At 39.5% G+C, this 20768-nt stretch overlaps 1 protein-coding gene across 7 annotated transcripts in view; it reads right to left on the bottom strand.

The window, feature by feature from the left end:
- LOC105197035 (transcription factor Sox-3) overlaps positions 1-20768 on the bottom strand; it is a 413519-nt gene that overhangs the window by 61799 nt on the left and 330952 nt on the right. For all 7 annotated transcript variants that reach the window (XR_850796.3, XR_005575582.1, XR_005575583.1 and 4 more), the window contains one exon: positions 5946-6011. Coding sequence is in view for 3 of the 7 variants with exons in the window: in XM_026137726.2 (XP_025993511.1) it covers positions 5946-6011 (66 nt within the window). In the remaining 4 variants the exon portion in view is untranslated. The remainder of the gene's footprint in view (positions 1-5945; positions 6012-20768) is intronic.

Raw genomic sequence — 20768 nt, forward strand, 5'->3', positions numbered from 1 at the left:
ACCCCACCGAGACGAATGTGGATACGCAGTTAGCCCTTTCTCTCTCTCTCTCTCTCTCTCTCTCTCTCTCTCCCTCTCCCCACACTCGCACTTCTTTCTCTCGACATAATCACGCTGAACGTCGTAATCCTTTCTCGATCACGCGTTCGCGTCCATCATGACCTAACATGCACCTCTTTGGGAAGCGCATTAAAATCTCATTGGGTGTTGGAGTACAAGAGGGATCCAGAATTGCACCCTTTCGCGACGTAAACCGTGCCACGGTTGATGATACTAATAAAAATCAAAACATCGTATTGTAAGCTCGGTATGACGGTTTAATTAGTTAACAGCGGATTTCAGTTATTTATATCTCTTTTCTGCTGTATGACCGCGCGGCACTGAAAAGAGAAGGGTCCGCGCGAACGATGAGGGCACCGCTGATGGAGGGATCGATAAGAAGACGAGTCGGTGTCCAGAGGTATCCATTAGAGAGTTAACGCGTCTATTAAAGTGTTAAAAAAGAGGCCACGATGTGACATCTGGATTTAACCTGTCGCTTCTCGATAAAGATATCTATCGCGCATCAAACTCATCTTCATAATGAGATCCAATGATTTTGCATTATACGTTTTATCCCTCCTAGCTCTCGTATATTTCTGTGGGTCAGGGAAACAGTCATCGCGTGTCGAAGCTAGATAAGAAAGTGAACCCCTAATTGAACCGAGCTAGATTTTTTGCTGGTTGCCTCGTTTCCTGGTTTAATTCCTATTTAGTGTAGTTTAGTGTGGTTTCAGATAATGTCCTTAAAATTGGTCAGCTACACTGCTACAATGTGTCAGCGCAGCAAAGAAGGTGAATTTTTTGCAACAATCCGATGCGCCGCGGGCAGTGTTTAAACGAGCACAAATAACTATAATGAGGTTGCTACGAAAATTCTGTTCAAAATTCAGAGCGAGCATTCGTAAATGCGCGTGCATCCCGAAGACGAACGTTCTCAGAAGGATAAACTCTAATATATGCAAATCCCTAGTGCGGTCGAAATGCGAGAAAGTAGCCGAAACACGGCATTCGCGGAATCGATTCATAACTCGGTGACCATGGACAGGATGCATCGTTAATAGTTGTGCGGCCCTTTATACAGGGTGTTCAAGAAATCATGATCGAAAATGGGGATGCATCTTGGGGAATAAATTTGAAATCCAATTTTTTAAAAAATCCTCTTCTAAAAAAAAAGAAATTATTTGTTTAAAAATTTATTAAAGTAGAAGAAATAAATATATAATTTCTTTTCTTCAATTTTAATTTAACTGATTTTCATCGTTATTTTTGCGATTTTCCTTTAAAAAAAAATTTAAATGATTGTATCACAGAATATTAAAAGGCAGAGAAGCATTCATACTTTTGATGTCTAATTTCAAACTAGTGCATTCCAATAAATTACATTTTATACTTTAGTCGGTTCCGCATATTTCACAAATTAATGTTTAGCGGAAAAAGTACTAGTTTCTTTCGTTTAGCAAGAAAAGAAGATGTAAAACGAGATGTACGAAGAAAGGCACAGGCGACGGCGGTGCGGTCAACCGCTATGTGTTTGTTTTGCTTATCTGAGACAAATTTGCTGTCTTGTAAGCGGCACCGAAGGGTCGCCTCTGACAAACTGAGGGTGCTTCTGGGAGATCCAGACACGAGTACGTAACACACAGGGACAACTTTTAGGCGTGTATACGCCGCGAGACTTCTCTCTCTCTCTCTCTCTCTCTTCAGCATTCTGCCAAAACGAGTCCCAGAGTCTTTTTCTCCGATTTCTCCCTCTTGGTCCCTCCTCGCGTCTCTCCCTCACCCCACGAGCGGCCCTCGTAAAACTTGGTCGACTTTTCCCGGCAGTCCGGCATTGACTTTTTCGTGGACGACGGGGAAAAGCACCGTACTTCTGGACTCCAGGAAACTCCGGATGGTTATTTATTTCGGACGCCACCGAACGTCCAACGTTATGTGGCGTACCATTCACGGGAGAATTTACTGCCGATGATCGCTTCCGTGTGTGGCGAGAAATACATATACGCGCCGTTTTTGCGAGGGATAACTTACATTCCAAATATTAGTGTGCGATAAAGCGAGAGCGCGTCCTCAAAAATTCGACAAACGTATCGTCGAGACGTTTCGTCAATTCTTTGCTGAACGTATATTCGATACGAGTGTAGACTCGTACGTACGATATATAATATGAAAGAAAATGGAAAAAAAATGTCATTTCCGTATTAAGAAAATAAATATCTCGTAAAGGGGGCTATATACGTATCTTAAGGAAAATGGCTTACACAACAACAAATGGATAATTAACGATTCTTGCCGGCAGGTGTAAAATCATATGAGATATATATCGCTATCATTAAGCGCGCGATGGGAGAATAATATGTATTAATTAGCGGACTTTAACGCTCTGATGCTTTCCCTAACAAAAGGAAAACGCGGCTAATGTAAGACGTTAATCAGATTTATGGCGCGGCCCCGATGCCATAAATCTACGGAAATAGTCGGTGAACCGTATCGGCAAATCGCGCTGCCGACAGGAAGAATCCGATCGAGCATTACTCTTCGGTCGAGTAGGGTGAAAGACGGTCTCCCGGCGTAATTAATTATTAATTAGGATTACCGTCTACGTCCGGGAAGGAGGGGAAGAGGCGACCTCTCGACGACGACGACGACATAACGACTTCCTTCGTGCCTTTGCCCCTGAAATAAAGGGCGACTGCACGGAGACTGCTAAGTAACTCCATGAATTTTCCGGCTGCGCCCCCGAGGCCAGCTCGTGCCCTCCATCCGGGGGTGTAGCTTCTAATCATCCCTATCTCCTGGCCACACCCTCGCCTTCAATGATCACGGAGTCTATCTTTTCCACGAAGACTATTCTTTCTTTCTCTTCTCCCCTTGGTGTTCCACGACCAAGTTTCCTTCACCACATCTTTTCCTTTCTCTCTTTCTCTCTTTTTTTTCTCCCTTTTTTACACGACAGGCTGCGTTTCCCCGTCCTTCTGGCGCAACAATTTTTCCTCGCTTTCGCCGCTAATACGACACTAAATCGGCCTTAGGCCATCGTGGGTCGTGGCGAAAGGCGTTAACGGCTGGCCTTAACGAATCCTCGGATGCTCCCTCCGACGTGTATACGGCCGAGACGACCTGCGTGCGACACGCGAGCTCTCTCGGCGCGCACTACGATTTGAGAATTTATTCTCTAGGCGCTGTCATTATTTCTCCTTTCCTTCACGAATCCGCTGGTGTCAGTCGCGAACTAATTCGAAGTACATTTAACCCGCTCGCTCACGGAACGCTCTCGACGACGACGGATGGACACGCGAGTCGAGTAAACCTCAAATGGGAGGCGCATTATCTTTAAAGCAATTGATTTCAAATGTTTCGCGGTTCTCTCTTGCCGAGCCACGCAATTCGTACGCATTATGAATTGCTCAAAGGTCACGAATAATCACGAAACTATGAGGCACGGGTGAATACGTGAATTGCCTCTTTTCAATACAAATTGCAGATATGTAAACAATTTTATCGCTAATTGCGATATAAACAACTTGGACGATTTATCACGAGAATCAATGATGGCTGACAAGATGCGCGACGCTTGAATTAATTGCCGGAGATTGTCTCGCGCGTGTGTACGCGCGTTTGTGTGTTTGTGTCACGGAAATACATTCATCTTACGCGGACGCACGTCGCACGCTCGAATCGTGACGAAGAAATCGACGGCGGGAAACGGAGGGCGCGAAAAGGGGAAAGGCGGAAGTAAATCATGCAACCCCCGTGACGACGTCGGTGCGATGACAAACGAGCGCCCGTCGACGTCATCGCGCAAGAAGTGGAAGCGACATCTGATAACGACCTTAATCGCATTAAGGTACGTTTCTGTCCCTCCCCCGCACAATCCACCGTCAGTCGTGATCGCGTCCCTAATGTCCTGAGAAAAACCACCACAATTGCAGATAAATCGCTCCTGGTCGAAAGTATCAAGTATATGGAACGGCGAGATATCAATATCTCTCCGTTGACAGTTTCTGTTTTATACCGGACGAGGATGGTGATAATTACAGCTTCAAATTGAATTCATTTGCAGAGTGTCTTAACCAGAATCGTACGTGTCGATACATTAGGTTCGTTTTTTTTTTATTACTGTACTGAATTGCACTAAAATTTCCCTTATCGCTTGCGCCAAATTTCAAACATACACATGTGTTTTTCTTCAAGTACAGAGAGTGTTCAGCTTAGAGATAAAAGTGGTCAAAAATCTAGAAACTTTGATTAAAAACTAATTTTTACTTCGATCCTGAAAATTTATATATCCTCTTTGATGTCATATTAAATATTATTTTACAATTCATCCAAAAGAAATCTCTACAAAAATAGCAGTAAATAATCAAAATGTCTCACAAAGATTAAGGATGTATAGGACATCTCTCAAAATATTAAGAAAATTATGAAAAAATTAGATTGTTTTATATATTTCATTTGAAAGTCGTAGAAAAAATTTGGTGGCGATTTTCTATCTGAATAAAAAATTATTTCAATAAGAAGTAGCCATGTGTTCTAATGAAAATATAATTAATAATGAAATAATGAAAAAATGAAAATCAAGAAGAAAATTCTATATCTTTATTTTAGTATTTTATAAAAATAACAGACTTTTCCATTAAAAAAAAAACCTAGTTTTTCTAGTGGTTTTCTGCTGGGTTTTTTACTTCGAAATAAAACATACCCGTTTTTTAAATTTCTAGTTCAGCTATAAGAAACAGCAAGTACTATGTCGCAAAGGGAAAGTCAAGTGCATCAAATACCACCGAAAACTGAGGCAGCTCGTAAGGTGCCTCATCCCCCACGCACAAAAAAGCGTTCGTCACGCATCGTTCTCGAGGGTCGCGGCATTCTCGGCGACTTAAACACACTCGTGCCCTTCAGAAAGAATGAATTCAGCTCGCACTGAAGGGTTAAGCACGCGGCACTTTTCGCAGTCTCGCGCACGCTGTACAGGTCGCGGCACCGCCGGATTACCCGCGCGATCCGGAGGTGAGTTTGTAGAGTTTGTCATAAATTAACGCGAAGGCGAGAGAATGGCGTTACGGGTGGATGAGACGGGGAAAAAAAGAGGAAGGCAAAGCAGAAAAAGAAGGAGAACGGCCTTTCGCGGTTCTATACAGGTACGGCGACAGCACGCAAGAGCAATATGCTGCGTGCACCAAAATCATCCCGGAACGAGGGAGAGAGAGAGAGAGAGAGAGAGAAGGAGGGAGGAAGTTCAACCCCCTGACGACAATGCGACATTTCATTATTAACCCTCCCGTTGCGCCGCCGCCGTGTGCTCGACCCCAAAGCGAGATTCAAATTAAACACGCAAATATTTGCGTATTTTATTCCCGGGGTTTTGTCGCGGCCGGCCGCGTTTTGTTACCTGCTCGCGCAACGCGCGCCGAGTTTAATTCGTTTTGTTATAAATACATCAGCGGTCGCGGCAAATTACCTTTTACGTGTGCAGCGAGGACGGGGGAGGAATGAGAGAGAGAGAGAGAGAGAGAGAGAGAGAGGGGGGGGCGGGGGAAGAGGAAAAAATGCACGCGCGCGAGGAAAACCTCCCGCGATGGAATAACGGCGGTGATAGATTTTTCGGCAAAATTGAGTGAATGGTGACGAATTATACAAAAATTCGTGCCCATTGTTTCGGAAATGCGTCCGCTGTTTAACGCCGCACCGGTTAAAATAGTTAAAATCTCCGCAGGGATCGCTCGCACGTCAACGTGCAACGTTAACTTCGTTTCGAACAACAAAAAACCCCGTGTGTGTATGTTTGTTAACTTCGCGATCGAAAATGGTGCGCGATAGCATAAATGAAAGTGGATGCCCTATTAGAAGGCGAAATATAGCCCCGCTAGTGTCGTGGGATCAATGAAAAACTGATTGTTACTCACCATGCTCGTACGGATTCGGAGTAGCAGCCGGTTTCCGGGTTCAACATTTTACGATCGCTATCTGACCTGAAAGACAAAACGTAAAATTGATTAAATAAACGTCAAGCTCGTGTGTGCGAAGCAAATTGAAAAAGTTAAAAGGTCAAGAAACGAGCGAAAAAAATCGCTGGTGAAAAGTTTATTAATATTAATCTGATTATTTATGTAATATAAAACGCAATATACAGGATGTCCCAAAATTTGCGAATCAAAATATAGCAGTTTTTGAAAAATTAAATTAAAGTTATTTGTAAATGATTCCGCACATTTCTTATGAAGAAACCGGCTTTTGTTAAATTTTTTATATGTACACTAAAGGGAAAAAAAATTTTTAATGAAAAAATACATTTTCTTAATACCATACATTCTGATGCAAACATTTGTTTCTTCTGTTCAAGTAAAAATATTTACCTTCAAGTAAATAAACATATTACCTTAAGTATATAAGATTGTATTTTTATTTCTTTGTGCATTTAAATTTTACTGAAAACTAATATAATATTATTAAGTAAATTAAATTGTTTCCTTAGATTAAAAAATCTAATTATTTTGAATATAAAAATAATGTAAAAGTTAAAATTTTCTAGAACTGCAAGAAAAATTACTTGATTAAAAATTATTTCTTCATTTCAATTACATAAATATTTTAATATAAAAATTATTAATTTGACTTGAAGTAAATAAGACCGAGTAAATAATTTTTTTGTCTTTTTGTATTAAGTAAAATTTTATTGTTTTAAGATATTTTTTCTTTCAGTGCAGTTGCTTTTATGATGTCGATCAAAACTCTCAATGGGCATGATGTCAAAAAAACTCAACATTTACAGTTAATAATTAATGATTTAGCTATAATAATAGGGACCATTAAAAAACTATTAATCTCTTTTAGACTAGGCCCTTTTAGGTTTTCCTTTGTTAAGAACCTTCGAAAGAAGGTTGGAAAGCTGTATAAAGGATCTATACAATTTGTATTGTATATATGTGTAGAAAACAACGCGATTTCTGTAAAATACATATTTTGAGCAATTTAGGGCTTCGTAACTGTAAAAATTGAGATGCTTTTCCGAGGTCACGTCATACTCATTAAGACTTTTAATCGGCATCATAAAAACAATATCAAAAATTTAGCCAATTTGAGAGAAGTCAATTTCTATATAAGAAATACGGGTTCCTTTTTACTTCACAGTAAACAGTAATTTCTTTTGAGACGAAAAGATTTAAATCTGACCATTTACAAACTATGTTCAGACAGTCACATGCGTGCCCGTGAGTCGCGCGTAGTGACATGTGACTTTCTAAACGTAATCTTTGTAAAAAAAAACCTCGCATACTTTTTAAATAAGATAAGTATTACGTTTAATTACGACTTAAAGCCACCTAACTTTGAGTCATCGTATCTCAAAAAGTACTGTTCGAAATAAGTTTTTAAATAACGATTTTGCCTTCGGATTTTCGAGAACTTTTTTGTAATTAATATTTTGACTCGCGAATTTCGGGACAGCCCGTTTATATCGCTAAAATACACAATTAATTTCGTTAACGTTTCTAATTAACGACGCGACGCGCGTCGCTTCCGGCTATTTCGCATTTTGCGCAAATATCCTCTCGCAGAAGAAGCGGTTAACGAGCACGACGACGATGACGACGACAACGACGACGACGATGGGGCTGTCGGCAGTCGGCGGAACGTATTTTCGCCCAACCTGTTAACAGTGACGTCAGTAAAGATAGACGAGCGACAACCGGCCATTATCGTCTCAGCGTAGTCGACACGCGGGATGAATAATACACGCGCGTAACGAACGCGCAGGGCGGCGTCGATGGTGACAAGGTGTGGAGACCCGTGTTGTTGTGCGGCGGAGTGTGCTGCACGACGTATGTGTCGATACGTTTATTTGCAATACGCCTATCGCCCATGTAATAACGAAACGCACGCACACACGCACGCACGCACGCGCGCGCCTCTCTCTTTCTACTTGTACACGTTGTACCTACCGTCGTGACTCCACGGCATCCGATACATTATCCGTTTGGGATTTATTGGGCGCTCTTTTCGACGAGAACGCTTTCGTGCAGGAGCGTATTTAACGTTATTCGCTGCAACCGTTGCGATACGTCGACTGGCCTTGGGATCCACGATCCCTCGTGATAAACATTTATGAATTTTTTTTATGTAAAGAATTGTAAGGAAAAATATTACATTTAGATGTGGCACTCATATTTATTTGTAATAAAAGAAACTTCTTTACATTCGTTTCGCTTTAAGCGAACATTTTTGTATGAAAGTGCTCGCAATTAAAAACTGTAGAAAAAAGAATAAGAGGAAGAAAATCTAAGTATTCATATTTCAAGATTATCTTAAGTAACATCTTAAGATATTATAATAATATTGTGATTGGTTTATGATATCTCAAAGCACTTTGAAATATTTATCAGAGTATTATCTTTATTAATACATGTAAAAATTGCGATTTAATTGGAAATGCTACTTTTCCATCAAATTTGCAAATAAGTATAATGTAACAGTATATAAGTATATGTAATTATATTATTAATATATTGATATAGAAATAATCCAATATTACTATAACACGCGATTTTTCATAAGAATCAAGAATAAACAAAAAAAAAAAATAACTTAAATCAATAAATGAATTGTGATCAAATTTTACATAGATACTTAAACCGTAATAATAGAATATGAAATTTTTCTATTTTTAGTAATGCTTTGAGATATGGCCCATAAATCCTTAAAAAGATTTTGACCAATTGTCTTGGATTAATAATAATGCCCGGGCCCTCTCAACTTCGAATCTTCATCGGCCTTAAAAACGCGCCTACTTCGTGTCGACTTTATCAAGTTACCGCCAGTTGACAGAAAAACTGGGGATTTTCATACACAAATCGGACGGAACGCGACTGTTGCCGCAAGCGAATAGAAATGTATAATATATGTGAAATAGCATTAAATGTTAAATCTTCATTACGGTTGACCGGGGTGTCCCTTGAGTTTTGTTGTCGCGACGTAATATGATTTAAGAACTTACGACGCTATATCAAATGGACTAACGGGTACTTATCGCCATAATCGCGTTACAGGAGCGCGTTTACGAAGCCTCTTGTCACGGCAGGAACGTATATAATAAGTTACACAAAGGAGCTGCTGGAATCTGCCACGCATATTACATCGCGCGGTCGACGAATAATATCTCTAATGAAACGGAACGTTTATCCCAAAGTCACGGCTAATCCTTTGATTTCTTAATCGGGACACCGCGGGCGTGTGTGTTTGCGTGTTGTGACAGCGGGCATTATCGCATGCAACCGATTACGTGCGACAACGTTGGGCTGTAGGTGAGAGCTAGTGTGGTGGGGTGTCGTGAGAACCCCATCTGCCCACAGAAAGGGTGGACGGACGGGGGATCGAGCGGATCGAAAGCGGGACGAGGTAGGAGGCGCGCTTTCTCGTCGAGGGTGGAAATCACTGTCCGCAGGCATTAGGCATTCATGCGTGCCGGTTGCGTGAGTCTCCCTGCACGTCGCCACCGCCGCCGCACGCTCGCGCGTGCATGCGCGCCTGTGTGTGGGAATGTGAATTCACCGTGGTGAATTCCGTCGACGCTGTAATTCGCTGGGGGTCGATAGGAATGTGATTTTTGGTTCTGCGCAATATGTCGCCGGGACGAGCGCGGAACGGCCGGAGAGCGGAAAGGTCGGCTCTCGAATTGCTCTCTTTCTTTATCAAGCTGCCAAACGAAAGCGTTTCTTTTTTCATTTTTGCGCGAAAGGATAACTCCCGTGAAAATTATCTATACGCGATCTATAAGACTCTATGCAATGTACTCTTTGCGTTCCATTCATTGTTTCTTTTTTTTTAGGTATTATATTGCGTTTTGTTTTAACTCTCTCTAGTAAAAATAGTATGTTTATTAAACATTTATTGAAATGTTTATGAGATGGAAATTAAAACACGAAATTATTTATGAGATGTTTACGACTGTTTGATAGATGTTTGAAAAGTGTTGTACGTTTTCGGAATGTTTATAAATGTTTTACAAATATTTGGGGAATGTTTCATTAAGAGTGTTCCATGTTTTTAGTATGTTGCAAAACACTCTTTGAACATTTGCAACATTCTGAAAACATACAACACATCTCATAAACGATTCCATGTTTAAATTTCGATCTCATAAATAAACATTTCGATATAATGTTTTAAAACTCCGATTAAACATATACTCAGCACTTAAGCAAACATCTTGTAAGCATACTATTTTTACCTGGGAGCTCATCGTCAACCTTTAATTCGGAGCACCAGAAAATAAGATAGGGCAAGAAAAAGATAATTACGGAAAAAATTAGCAAGAGATAGTAGATTAGAGTTAAAAGCGTATGCCGAGTAGTGTGAAACGTCGTCGAGAGATATATTTCGAACTGTCGTTCGCGATTATCGGCGACGATGTATATAAATTGGATACGGTGAATAATGTTGAGGCTGGGCGTGTTTAGCGCATTACATTGCGCTACGGAATGCGAAAAGGCGCTGAGCACTGTGATGCACTTGCATTCGCAGAAATTTGTAACGCAACGCGGAGACAACGCTCTCGGCTCTCGTAATCCGAGAGAATTGCCGCGGTAGCTTGATGCGAACATTAAATTTACACGGCAATTGAATCGCGTTGCGAGATTTCGATACGATCCGATTCAATCCGAGTGTCGATATGCGATTATTCCTCGTCCGGAAATTTTGTAATCGATATTTCGTATATTTGTAAGCTGCATTTCCTTCACCGATCAATCAATGCGCCTGCTCGCGAAAAAAAGAACACGTCGCATAAACAAAATGTTAACACGTTGCTATTTTGCTCATTTCGCGTGAAATGGAAACTCTAATTAAAATCGTTTTATCGTGATCGGCAAAGCTGCAGCGAGAAACACCGGCATCGTGAGCCTGTACGTAGCGATTGCCACGATGACAGATTGTACCGAATGACGATCGCACATTCCTTTGTCAAGTAGAGCGTAACTCAGCGGCAGGCATTCGAATTAGTAGCTTTCGATCTATCTTTGGGCATGACAGAGTATAACTTATGCAAGCATTCGATTTCACCGAAAGATTAACGAAGATATATATAGACGCTATTAAGCTGTAGAAGAATAAATAATGTTGCAATAGTTTATATACGTTCACGGAAAGACGATCTTGCTGAAGAATCTAAAAATTTAGATCTAAATAACATGAAGAATCTAAAAATTTAGATCTAAATACAGATTTAAAAATTTGATTGGATCATGAAAGTAATTATAAAAGATATTTGAATATAACGAATAATGCAATAATAATGCAATAAAAATAATGCAATAAAATTTTGAACGTTCTGTATAATTATTTTGATGGTTTAACAATTTTATTTTTATATGTATGTGTATTTAACTAAATTTTTAGATATTTCAACAAAACTGTTCTTTCCATGTAATATATAATTATAGTCCGATAGACACATTGGGCGAATATTGCGCATCAAAAATGGCATCACAAATTGACGAAAATTTGGCAATAATAAATTACGCTAAAATGATATCTCATAACACGCAAGAATTTTATCGATATAAAATTTCTGAATAATATTTGTTAAAAGTTAGACAAATCTAAATTCGAGATATAAATATTGTACAATTATTTCAAAAACTGTTTGATTTCTTTATTTTAAATATTACTATGCTAAACGTATAATATTTCATGCAATATTTCTATATTATAATTTAAGAATAATTATGCATTTTTATAAATATGTATATAGATTAATTATATTTTTAAATGCTTTTATATTTTTAAATACATAATATAGCTAAAATATATATATTTTTTTCAATTATTAAACAATTTCTTTCTAAATTTAATTTTACAAGTATATCATTAAAATGAATCGACATATTGTCGTAGTTTTGCCGAAATACTATTTCGAAATTATATGGACAAACAGTTATCAATATTTTATAAAAGATCGATATTTCTATATCTATTTTTGTAAATATATCTACATAATTGTTTTTGGAAATATATCTAATTATAATTTTTATGTAAGATTTTGTCACATAATTTAATAAATGTTATCGGGGTATATAAATAATATAAATATTAACTATATATATAGTTAATATTTATGATGTATATATATTTATTTCTCATAAAAAATGAATTTTTTTCTGGGGAACTTGGAATATTATCAAAAAACCGATTTTTATGCAAAAAATTATTATGCTCTTACGAAAAGAACGATTTTGCTGAAATATATAAAAATTTAAAAAGTTTAAATTAATACAGATCTAAAATAATTTGTTGTTAAATCATTAAAATAATTAATATATTGCATTCAAGCTAATTGCTAGAAATGTCTAAATTTTTCACAGCATTATACTCAAGTGCGTTCTATACGTGAATACATATTTTCATGGTCCAACAAAACTTTTCACATCAATATGTAGCCAGATGTGTTGATACTTCTGACCTCAGTTATTCTTTCTGTGTCGGCATATTCTAAAGAGACTATTGAAAGTAGAATACATATTCTAATGCAAATTTTTTTAAAAATGAAAAATACGAAATTCTTTAGAAGTAAATTCACATGATTGATGATCAAGATGATTAATTATCACGATGACTGTTATCTTTTAAAAGATCGTTCACAAATAATCCCAAATTCCGTCAATCATTCACAAAAGACATACAGGTGGTCGAAAAGTAATATTTATTTGAATTACATCAGATTTTAATGCTAAACTAGTTGATTTCCTTCCTTTGTCAAAATGAGAGAAACAAGAAATCTCATTTCCGAAATTTACTTTCGACGACAAAATCTTAACGAGGATTAATTTTAACTGTTCTTCTAAAGAGTCATTTTTCAAAGGCATATCGAAATGAAGTACTTCCTTTTTACAACAAAGACAAATCCACTGAAAACCTTTGATCACCCGACACAAACCAACAACAGCAAGTACAAGATTAATGAGTTCGGAAGTTTACAATCTTTCAGTTTCATTCAACTCTTGACGAACTGGTAAAAATTGCGACAAATCTTGTTGCTATTTGTTTGAAAATTGCTTAAGAAACGGTCTAAGGAAACATGTTAGCGAGACGAGGACTAGAAATGCTCAAGTCTCATACACACACACACACGCGTACGTCAAAGTTTACACGAAACAATATGTAGGCTGCGTTCCGATATATACTGCCAGTGCTCTATAGTTCATGTTATGTATACTGCAGATTTTCAGTAGTGAATTACTGGTAGTGAATTTTAGAACGCAACCATAGTTAAACGCACGGAACTATACACAATTATTGACATTACTTTTATTTTTAGACGATTGTTTTCGCACACCGATACATGGAAAGAAGAATTTTGCTGAAAAAAAAAAAAACTGTGAATGTTTAACTTGGTTGCTAGAATGTCAAAACTATTTTACAGCATTATCACGAGGGTGTCCTACATAATAATTTTCTAATTCGTATCTAGTTAAATTTTTAGATGTTGCAGTAGAATTGTTCTTTCCATCGAAAATTTGCGGTTGCTACCTCGAACTTTCGAAGAGGCGAAGATGTTCCTTGCGCGCGATCATTAAACGTCGAACGCGACGTTCTTGACAGGAACTCGCGATCGTTAGAGATGATCTACGACAATCTATCGGCAATCGTCCGTACAGGCAAACGCTTTCGGTACAAAACTCGCCGAGCATTGCGCAAATACCGTATCCCCCCGTGGCATAATCATTGTACTTAAGGGGAGTGGTTGTTCCACCCGTGACCGGGTTCCCATAACCTCAGCGTTATTAAATGCCAAAGCGAAATCACGTCGTTCACGTCATTCACGTCCCACACGATCGGCCGTTTTGGCAGGTGCCTCGTCCACGGATTTCCCATAAAAAGGGAAGGCCTGTGCGCGCGACTTTAATTATGCTCCACCTGCCCCCTGTCGAAATTCCCATGCTGACACGGTGGGGAAATCCGGCGCGATTTCTCGTCGCCGCGTCGTAACCGGCGTTACGCATAAATCAGGGTGAGCGCGAATATTATTTAAATATTTATGACGATTGTAACTGTAATGGCGTGCGTAACCCCCTCGTTAACCCGTCGACAGAAGAGAGACGGCCCTGACAACCTTCGAATATATATCGAATTTCGCCACAATATCATGTAAATATAATATCGCACATTGAATTTAATTTCGTGTGGTAGTTTTTGCGACGCAAAATGAATCAGTCTCCAACATAAAATAAAACAGAATAAAAATTATTATATTATACATATTACCTTTGGTGGGTGTAGGTTTCAAATTTAACTATAATACAATTCGCGAAACATTATTCCCTCCATCGGCTCGCGTGCAAGAGCGCGTCGTAACAAGGAGCTGTGTTAACGAAAGTAACGGATCGTCGCAATCAGCGTAGCCACTTGTACACAAAACTGCCACCGTGCACATTGCGAGGTGATTTTCGCGGAACGCGCGGTCGCCGAAATGAAATATCCGAGTTATCGCGCGCTCACCAAGTTTCGCCGCGCGCCGAACAATAAGGAGGAAAGGGAGGAGAACAGGAGGCCCGAAAAAACGCGGGCGAAGTTATTCCGGTGAGCGCTGAGAAGACGGGGGACCCCTGGAGAAACCTGGCCGGCTCACGTCGCCGCGATGCCAGGCGTCGGTATATCCCGCGTAACAAATCGCCCTTTTAATCACGAGTGGCTAGCTGCCTCGAGTCATTTGGTCCTAATGGCGGCCTCTTGTTTAGGCGCACCGGACGCAACGCGGTAGGTTGCCGGGCAATTTCGTTCGGGGCCGCGCCGATACGCCGACGTTTTGTTTAAACCACCCCGCTTCATTAGTCATCGTTCGCGGACGGCATAATGTAACCCCTTGACGTGCGATCCGCGAGGCTTCGCCTTGGCCGCCAACGCGGCAGGAAGAGAGACGCCTGTGTGTGTCAAAACAAGCTCGCGTGCCTCTGTGAATTCGTCCGGGGAATGGACCACCTTCACCTGGCGGACCATTTGTGAGCGAGAACTTGTGTATGAATGTTTACGCGTCTCAAGCTAAATGAAACGGGCGCGTGAAATGTGTCCGAATGCTTGCGAAACATTGCTTTACGCATACCCATGGAAAAGATTTCTGGATTCAATGCTGTTACCCTTCTATGTATCATAAAGTAAGATTGACATGGAGACAATCATAATTATCATTGGGAAGGGAATATTCTATTCTTAAATGGAAAAATTCTTAGGTAAATTTAATTAGAGAACTTTATAAAAAATTCTAAATTTAGAATAAAGTATAAATCTTGATGCTATTTCATTAATGTTCTCAGAGAGATTTAAACAATAAAAATTTGTGATAAATTTCATAATATTCTTGATTTAATAGATTGATGTAAGGAAACTTTGAAGACCATGTTCTTTTTTTGATAAAATAACACGAAAGTCGAAATACAAGGGTATTACACGTAAATACGTTCTTAAATGTTTTCAAAATATTTTGACAATGTTTCCAAAAGAGTTATGTATCAAATAATTTTTAAAAAATGTTTATAAAATATTGTTTTAAAAATACACAACATATAAAATCAACATTTCTAAATTTTGCTTTAATATTTCTTGCTTACTGTAAACATTTCCGAGTCAAAATTTATCTCTTATTTTCAACCATAGTTTGAAAACGGATATAGTTGTTAGAAGATTTTTAAGTATTATAAGAAATGATAACCATGAGAATTGAGCTTCTCAAAATGATAAGTTATCATAAAATTTCACAATTTGAGTAAAATCTGTTAAAACTCTCCACAGGCTCTTTTACAATCAATATTGTATCACAAGTAATATCAAAAGAGGTCTGTTTGAGCGTTTGAAGTATCAAAAGATCTAATTGAAGTAAAAAATAAGAGTGAAATTTCGATTCGAATTTAAAAAAAAATCCATATTTTAAGAATATTTTATTACATAATATATTCAGTTAGTAAATTTATAAATTGTTTCTGAGTGAGTTTGACCTCCGAGGGAGATTATGCGGGTTAATAGAACGTATTTTAAATTCCCATGTTGTTCCCCGAAACGCAGTTATGTACATCGCAAGAACAACACATTTTGACGAGCGCAGACATCTAATAACAACATTGGTAAAGTCAACGATCCGCTACGGTCTCATCAGTGGATGAAATCAGCGCGAGCTCGCGTAGGTTCCGCACCCTTCCGGTTCCGGTGTTCCGGTAGGCTTGCTCTATCACGCGTTCTCTCGCTCTTTCCCTCTCGTACTCTCTCTCTCTCTCTCCCCCCTCATCGTCATGGGGAACCCCTGGTTTCCGGTATTCAGGTGGGATACACGCTCAGCCGAGCGTCGTGACGCCTCGGATCCATAGATCCATGGATCCTACTTCTCTCCCGCTCGCCCCGTGCCACAATAGGTCACGCGTCGGATTCGCTTTCGATGGTACTTCCGCCAGTGCGACAACACGAAATTAAATTTATCGGGATCTTATCTTCTGCACGCCGCACGAACGAATTAAAGTCTTGGTAGAAAGAGAAAGGAAAGTATTTTCATTCGACATTTGAATAAAATCGAAAATAGCATGTAATTTATATCTTCCCCCCTCCCCCTCCGCAACATTCCAGATTTATCACCACCGTGACAATGAGTCCGTTTTCGCTTATCTTGTAGCAAAGATACGATTATAGCGTTTAGATACGATCGCAACCTGTTACAATAAGTTTTTTTCGCGCGATCCGCGACAGGTTCCAAAATGCTCGCGAGAGGGCTTTCGAAAAACAAAATATTCGCGCGTACCATTTGGCGGCTTTACGCACTGGCCATTTTTATTGCGCCACTTTTCACTCGACAATGCCGAGCGAGCGTGACGCACACGGGTTCGCGCGGGTTCGTGACGCTGGTTTTTTAGGCTCGGCCGATGGGAAAAAGCGATCGCGACCGGAAGTGGAAGTGGAAGTGGAAATTGAGGCAATGAGAGCGTAGCCCGACGCCGCTCTTATCGAGACATCGTCGGTCTCTGGTTTCCGCAATTTCCTATCTGTCGACTGTGTATACGTCCTGCAATAAAAATACATTTCATCACGCCACGCCGCACCGAAATCCGCGCGCGTCGATCGACCGACCGGAGCTCGTCGACGACCGAAATGCGCATATTTCGCGTACAAATTGCGGAATAAATGCGAGATAAGGACGCGAGATAATTCAAGAATGTGTGTATGTCTGTGGTATAACACAATTCAGTCAGATGTGACTTTTTCAGATTTATAAAATGATTTTTACAGTACCAAATTATTTCTTACAACATTTCCTGAGTTGAAATTTTGACTTCATTAAATCTTTAATTGTAAAATTTGGTAGGAACTAAGACATCGAGAGAGACTCAATTAAAATTTAATTAAAATAGTTTGCTCTTACTTTGACCTTAATAATGTCTTTCTCTTTTTATCTTTACCGTTAATAGGTTGATTTATGTACAGGTGTTAAACTAGCAAAATAGATTTTATTAGAAACCTCTACTACACCTTTACATGCTATTCAGAATATACTTTCTGTCCAATGATAAATGTAACATTATTTGTAACGCCAAATTTAGATAAAAATTCTGAAAAATTCTGAGAAAAGTTTTATAATTTAATAGAAATTTTTCTCAGAATCTTCATAAAATATCGGCATTAAAATTAAATGTGTAACATTAAAAGTTTAAACGAGGAGTTAATAAGTAATAAAAGTTGGTTTTTATTAGCTGTGGAATATCTCACTGTCAAAGTAGAATAAAAATTTTAGGACCATTTGTAACTTCAAGATAGTATTGAAATAATGTATAGAATTAAAAATTTAGGAAAGGAATTAATAAGTGTAATATTATCAAAATAGCTCTAGAGATTGTCTTTAATTTATAGAGTGTCTAAATAGGTGTTAACTATCCTTGAAAATGTCGAAGTAATGTCAAAACAGTTCAACTCGGGTGTTAATATTTACTATATTTAGTGCCAATCAATCACCGATGAATCTTTATTAGGAAGAAGGTATATGCTAATCGCTTGATTATCATACATAAGGAATACTAATTAAGTGTCTCTGCAAATATTACTGTCTCATTCGAGGTGAAGATTAATTATACTATTCATTAATGACGTCAAATGTTTTATCAACTTATTTATATGCATAAAAAGAAAAAGTAAAGAAATGTTAATCAGATGTTTTTTTTTTCTGAAACGCACTCAAAAACTATATATCAAATTGCCAAAGCGAACCTGAAAACCTAAAGAAACAGATTTAATGAAAAAAGGCTTTAGAGAAAGAAAATTATTACTTAGAGAAAAACATTTGCGTGTCACACAGAGCGGTGGCAAAGCGTGGGCCGCCTTTGTGCACGTTGGAAAATATTTTCCGAGGTATACGAAATCCCGGCATCGGGATTCGTCCGAATCCAGGACGGCTCGATGGCGAAAACTAACCGTGAAGAGAAGAGCCGCGGCACGCAGAGAGAAGGGCAAGGGGGCGACAGCCGCGGAGGGGCAGGGAGAAATTTACCCTTGCGGCAACGTTGCGAGAGTTGCACACCTGGCCAAGAGCTGTGCAGCAGCTGCGGCTACAGACCCTCCGACGCTGACAGGGGATGAAAAGGGGAGGGAAAACGAGCGCAGAGCGGAGAGTCGTTGTGGGGCATCACGGTTGTCGCACGAGAGAAAGAGAGAGACAGAGCGAGAGAGGAAGGGGAGAGGAGAGAAGGGAGAGGTGCGCAGGGGTCTGGATGCTGAGATTTCAGTTACGTATTCGTCCTGCGAAGATTTCAACGCCGTTCGACGCTGGAAATCGAATAGGGATAAGGTATGCGACTATTTCGACCGATACGATAAACGACGCTCCTCTGTACCGGATGTAACATAAATACGGAAAAGCAGATCAGTCAGCCCGCATTTCGCGTTCCACGCTAAATACGATTGTACGTCGCTGAATGGAGCAGACGTAAATAAATGGGAAAAAAAAAGAAATGTCAAATACATTGGATGCGTAACGATAAAGCAGCGTTACAATTAACGAAATGACCGAATAATCAAGCAGCCAAACAAGCGATTATCATAATTACGTAAGAAAGCTTGATTTTGAGTTGAAAATAAAAGTATTTCTCTGCGGCGTAAACAGTCCTCCTTTATTCGCTCCTTAAGCCACCATTTCGCGCGCTCTTGACACAATTCCTTCCGAAGGGCGCGTGCAGGTGAATTTATTCAAATGCCGATCAATTCAGAAGGGCTCATCGACGCAAGCATCCTACCGCCTCTCTCCTTTTCTTTCCCTCTCTTTCTCTTTCGCTCTTTCTTTTGTCATTCACCGTACACGACTCTCTTACACGACGATCTTCGTCAGCGCTACGAGGGCTAGGGACAATGACCGTGATATACGATTCTCAAATTTGTTTATAAATGCCCGGGATGGCGCCGTTCGAGGATATACACTCGGGCTACACCCTGTCGCGCGAAAAATGCGCGCTCCGTCACATTCCCCGTTCCAAAACCGACAGGTTACTCGTGAGAAGTTACGTCGAGGGCAAGGGTTATTGAGACATCACGCACGATACCCCGCTTTATGGCCGCACGAGTGACTTATTTAGAAACACCATTTCATTGAGTTGAAGAATAAAAAGAAACAAATGGATCTTTTTGTTAGAAACAATGCGGAATCTAATATTCTGTAGCATTTCGAACGTTCCATTTTTGCCTCATTCTTATACAGAAAAAAAAACAATTTTATTGTGGCGTCAAAAAATTCAGCTAGATGTTCATACTGGGCCATCAAAATAATTATGTAGGGCGCCCAAGCATGATAATGTTGCCGCAAACAGTTTTGACATTTTAGCAACCAAGTTAAACATCTGCTACAATTTTTCAAATGGTTCAACACAATTATTATTTTCAGATCTGTATTTCAGTAAAATTGTTCTTTCGGCGTGGGAGAGAGAAAACATAATTACGAGAAAGAGAAACTATACGTCAGCCGAGAGACTTCGCAGAGTTTTCGAACCGAAAAGCTTTTTTTTTTTTATTTTACGTGCTATTGCAAAGTTATGTCACTCCTTTGTCCCTCTTAAATTACGCAGGGTAGCGCCAAACGACCGAATTAAGGAAAATGAAAAATATTTACCGGACAGTTGGTGTAGCCAGGCGAGTATTACCTCGAAGAGACAAAGCTTCGCGGGACGAAATTACAAAAGAAGCATGTCCGAGGCCAGGAATGAAGATCCGGGAGCCTAAGTTTATTTACATCACAGTGCCGGGCCGACTCTCTCGTTGCTTTGTGGCATGCTTGCCATAATGCATATTAATAGGAAATAATCCCTACGGGGGTGGGCACGGCGGAAAGCGACTCAGGATACCTCTCGGGACACCCGACGTGATAGAGAAAGACAGAGATAAACAAGAGAGAGAGAGAGAGAGTTAGAGAGGCAGGAAATATACTCGCGGATACAAGCGAGGAGCTTTAACGGCGTGACGTGGAAATTTCGTGACGAATTTCCACGCCGGAGATGAATATTCATGCGAGTCGCGCGCGAGCAGTTCGCACTGCTGTTGCTTTTTATAAAACGCGACTGAAAACCCGAAAGCGTGTCCCAAAAAAGATTGGAATGCGTAGAACTGAACGAGTTTCTTTTCCCTTTTTTTTTCGGTTTCACCAATTCGCTGTACTGGCGTTTGACCGGATTCCGAACTTCATGAAATTGTTACACGTATATCGCGCTAGAAATTTCTGTCGGACT

The sequence above is a fragment of the Solenopsis invicta genome, chromosome 9 (genome assembly GCF_016802725.1).
Source record: "Solenopsis invicta isolate M01_SB chromosome 9, UNIL_Sinv_3.0, whole genome shotgun sequence".
In the NCBI taxonomy this organism is placed as follows: Eukaryota; Metazoa; Arthropoda; class Insecta; order Hymenoptera; family Formicidae; genus Solenopsis; species Solenopsis invicta.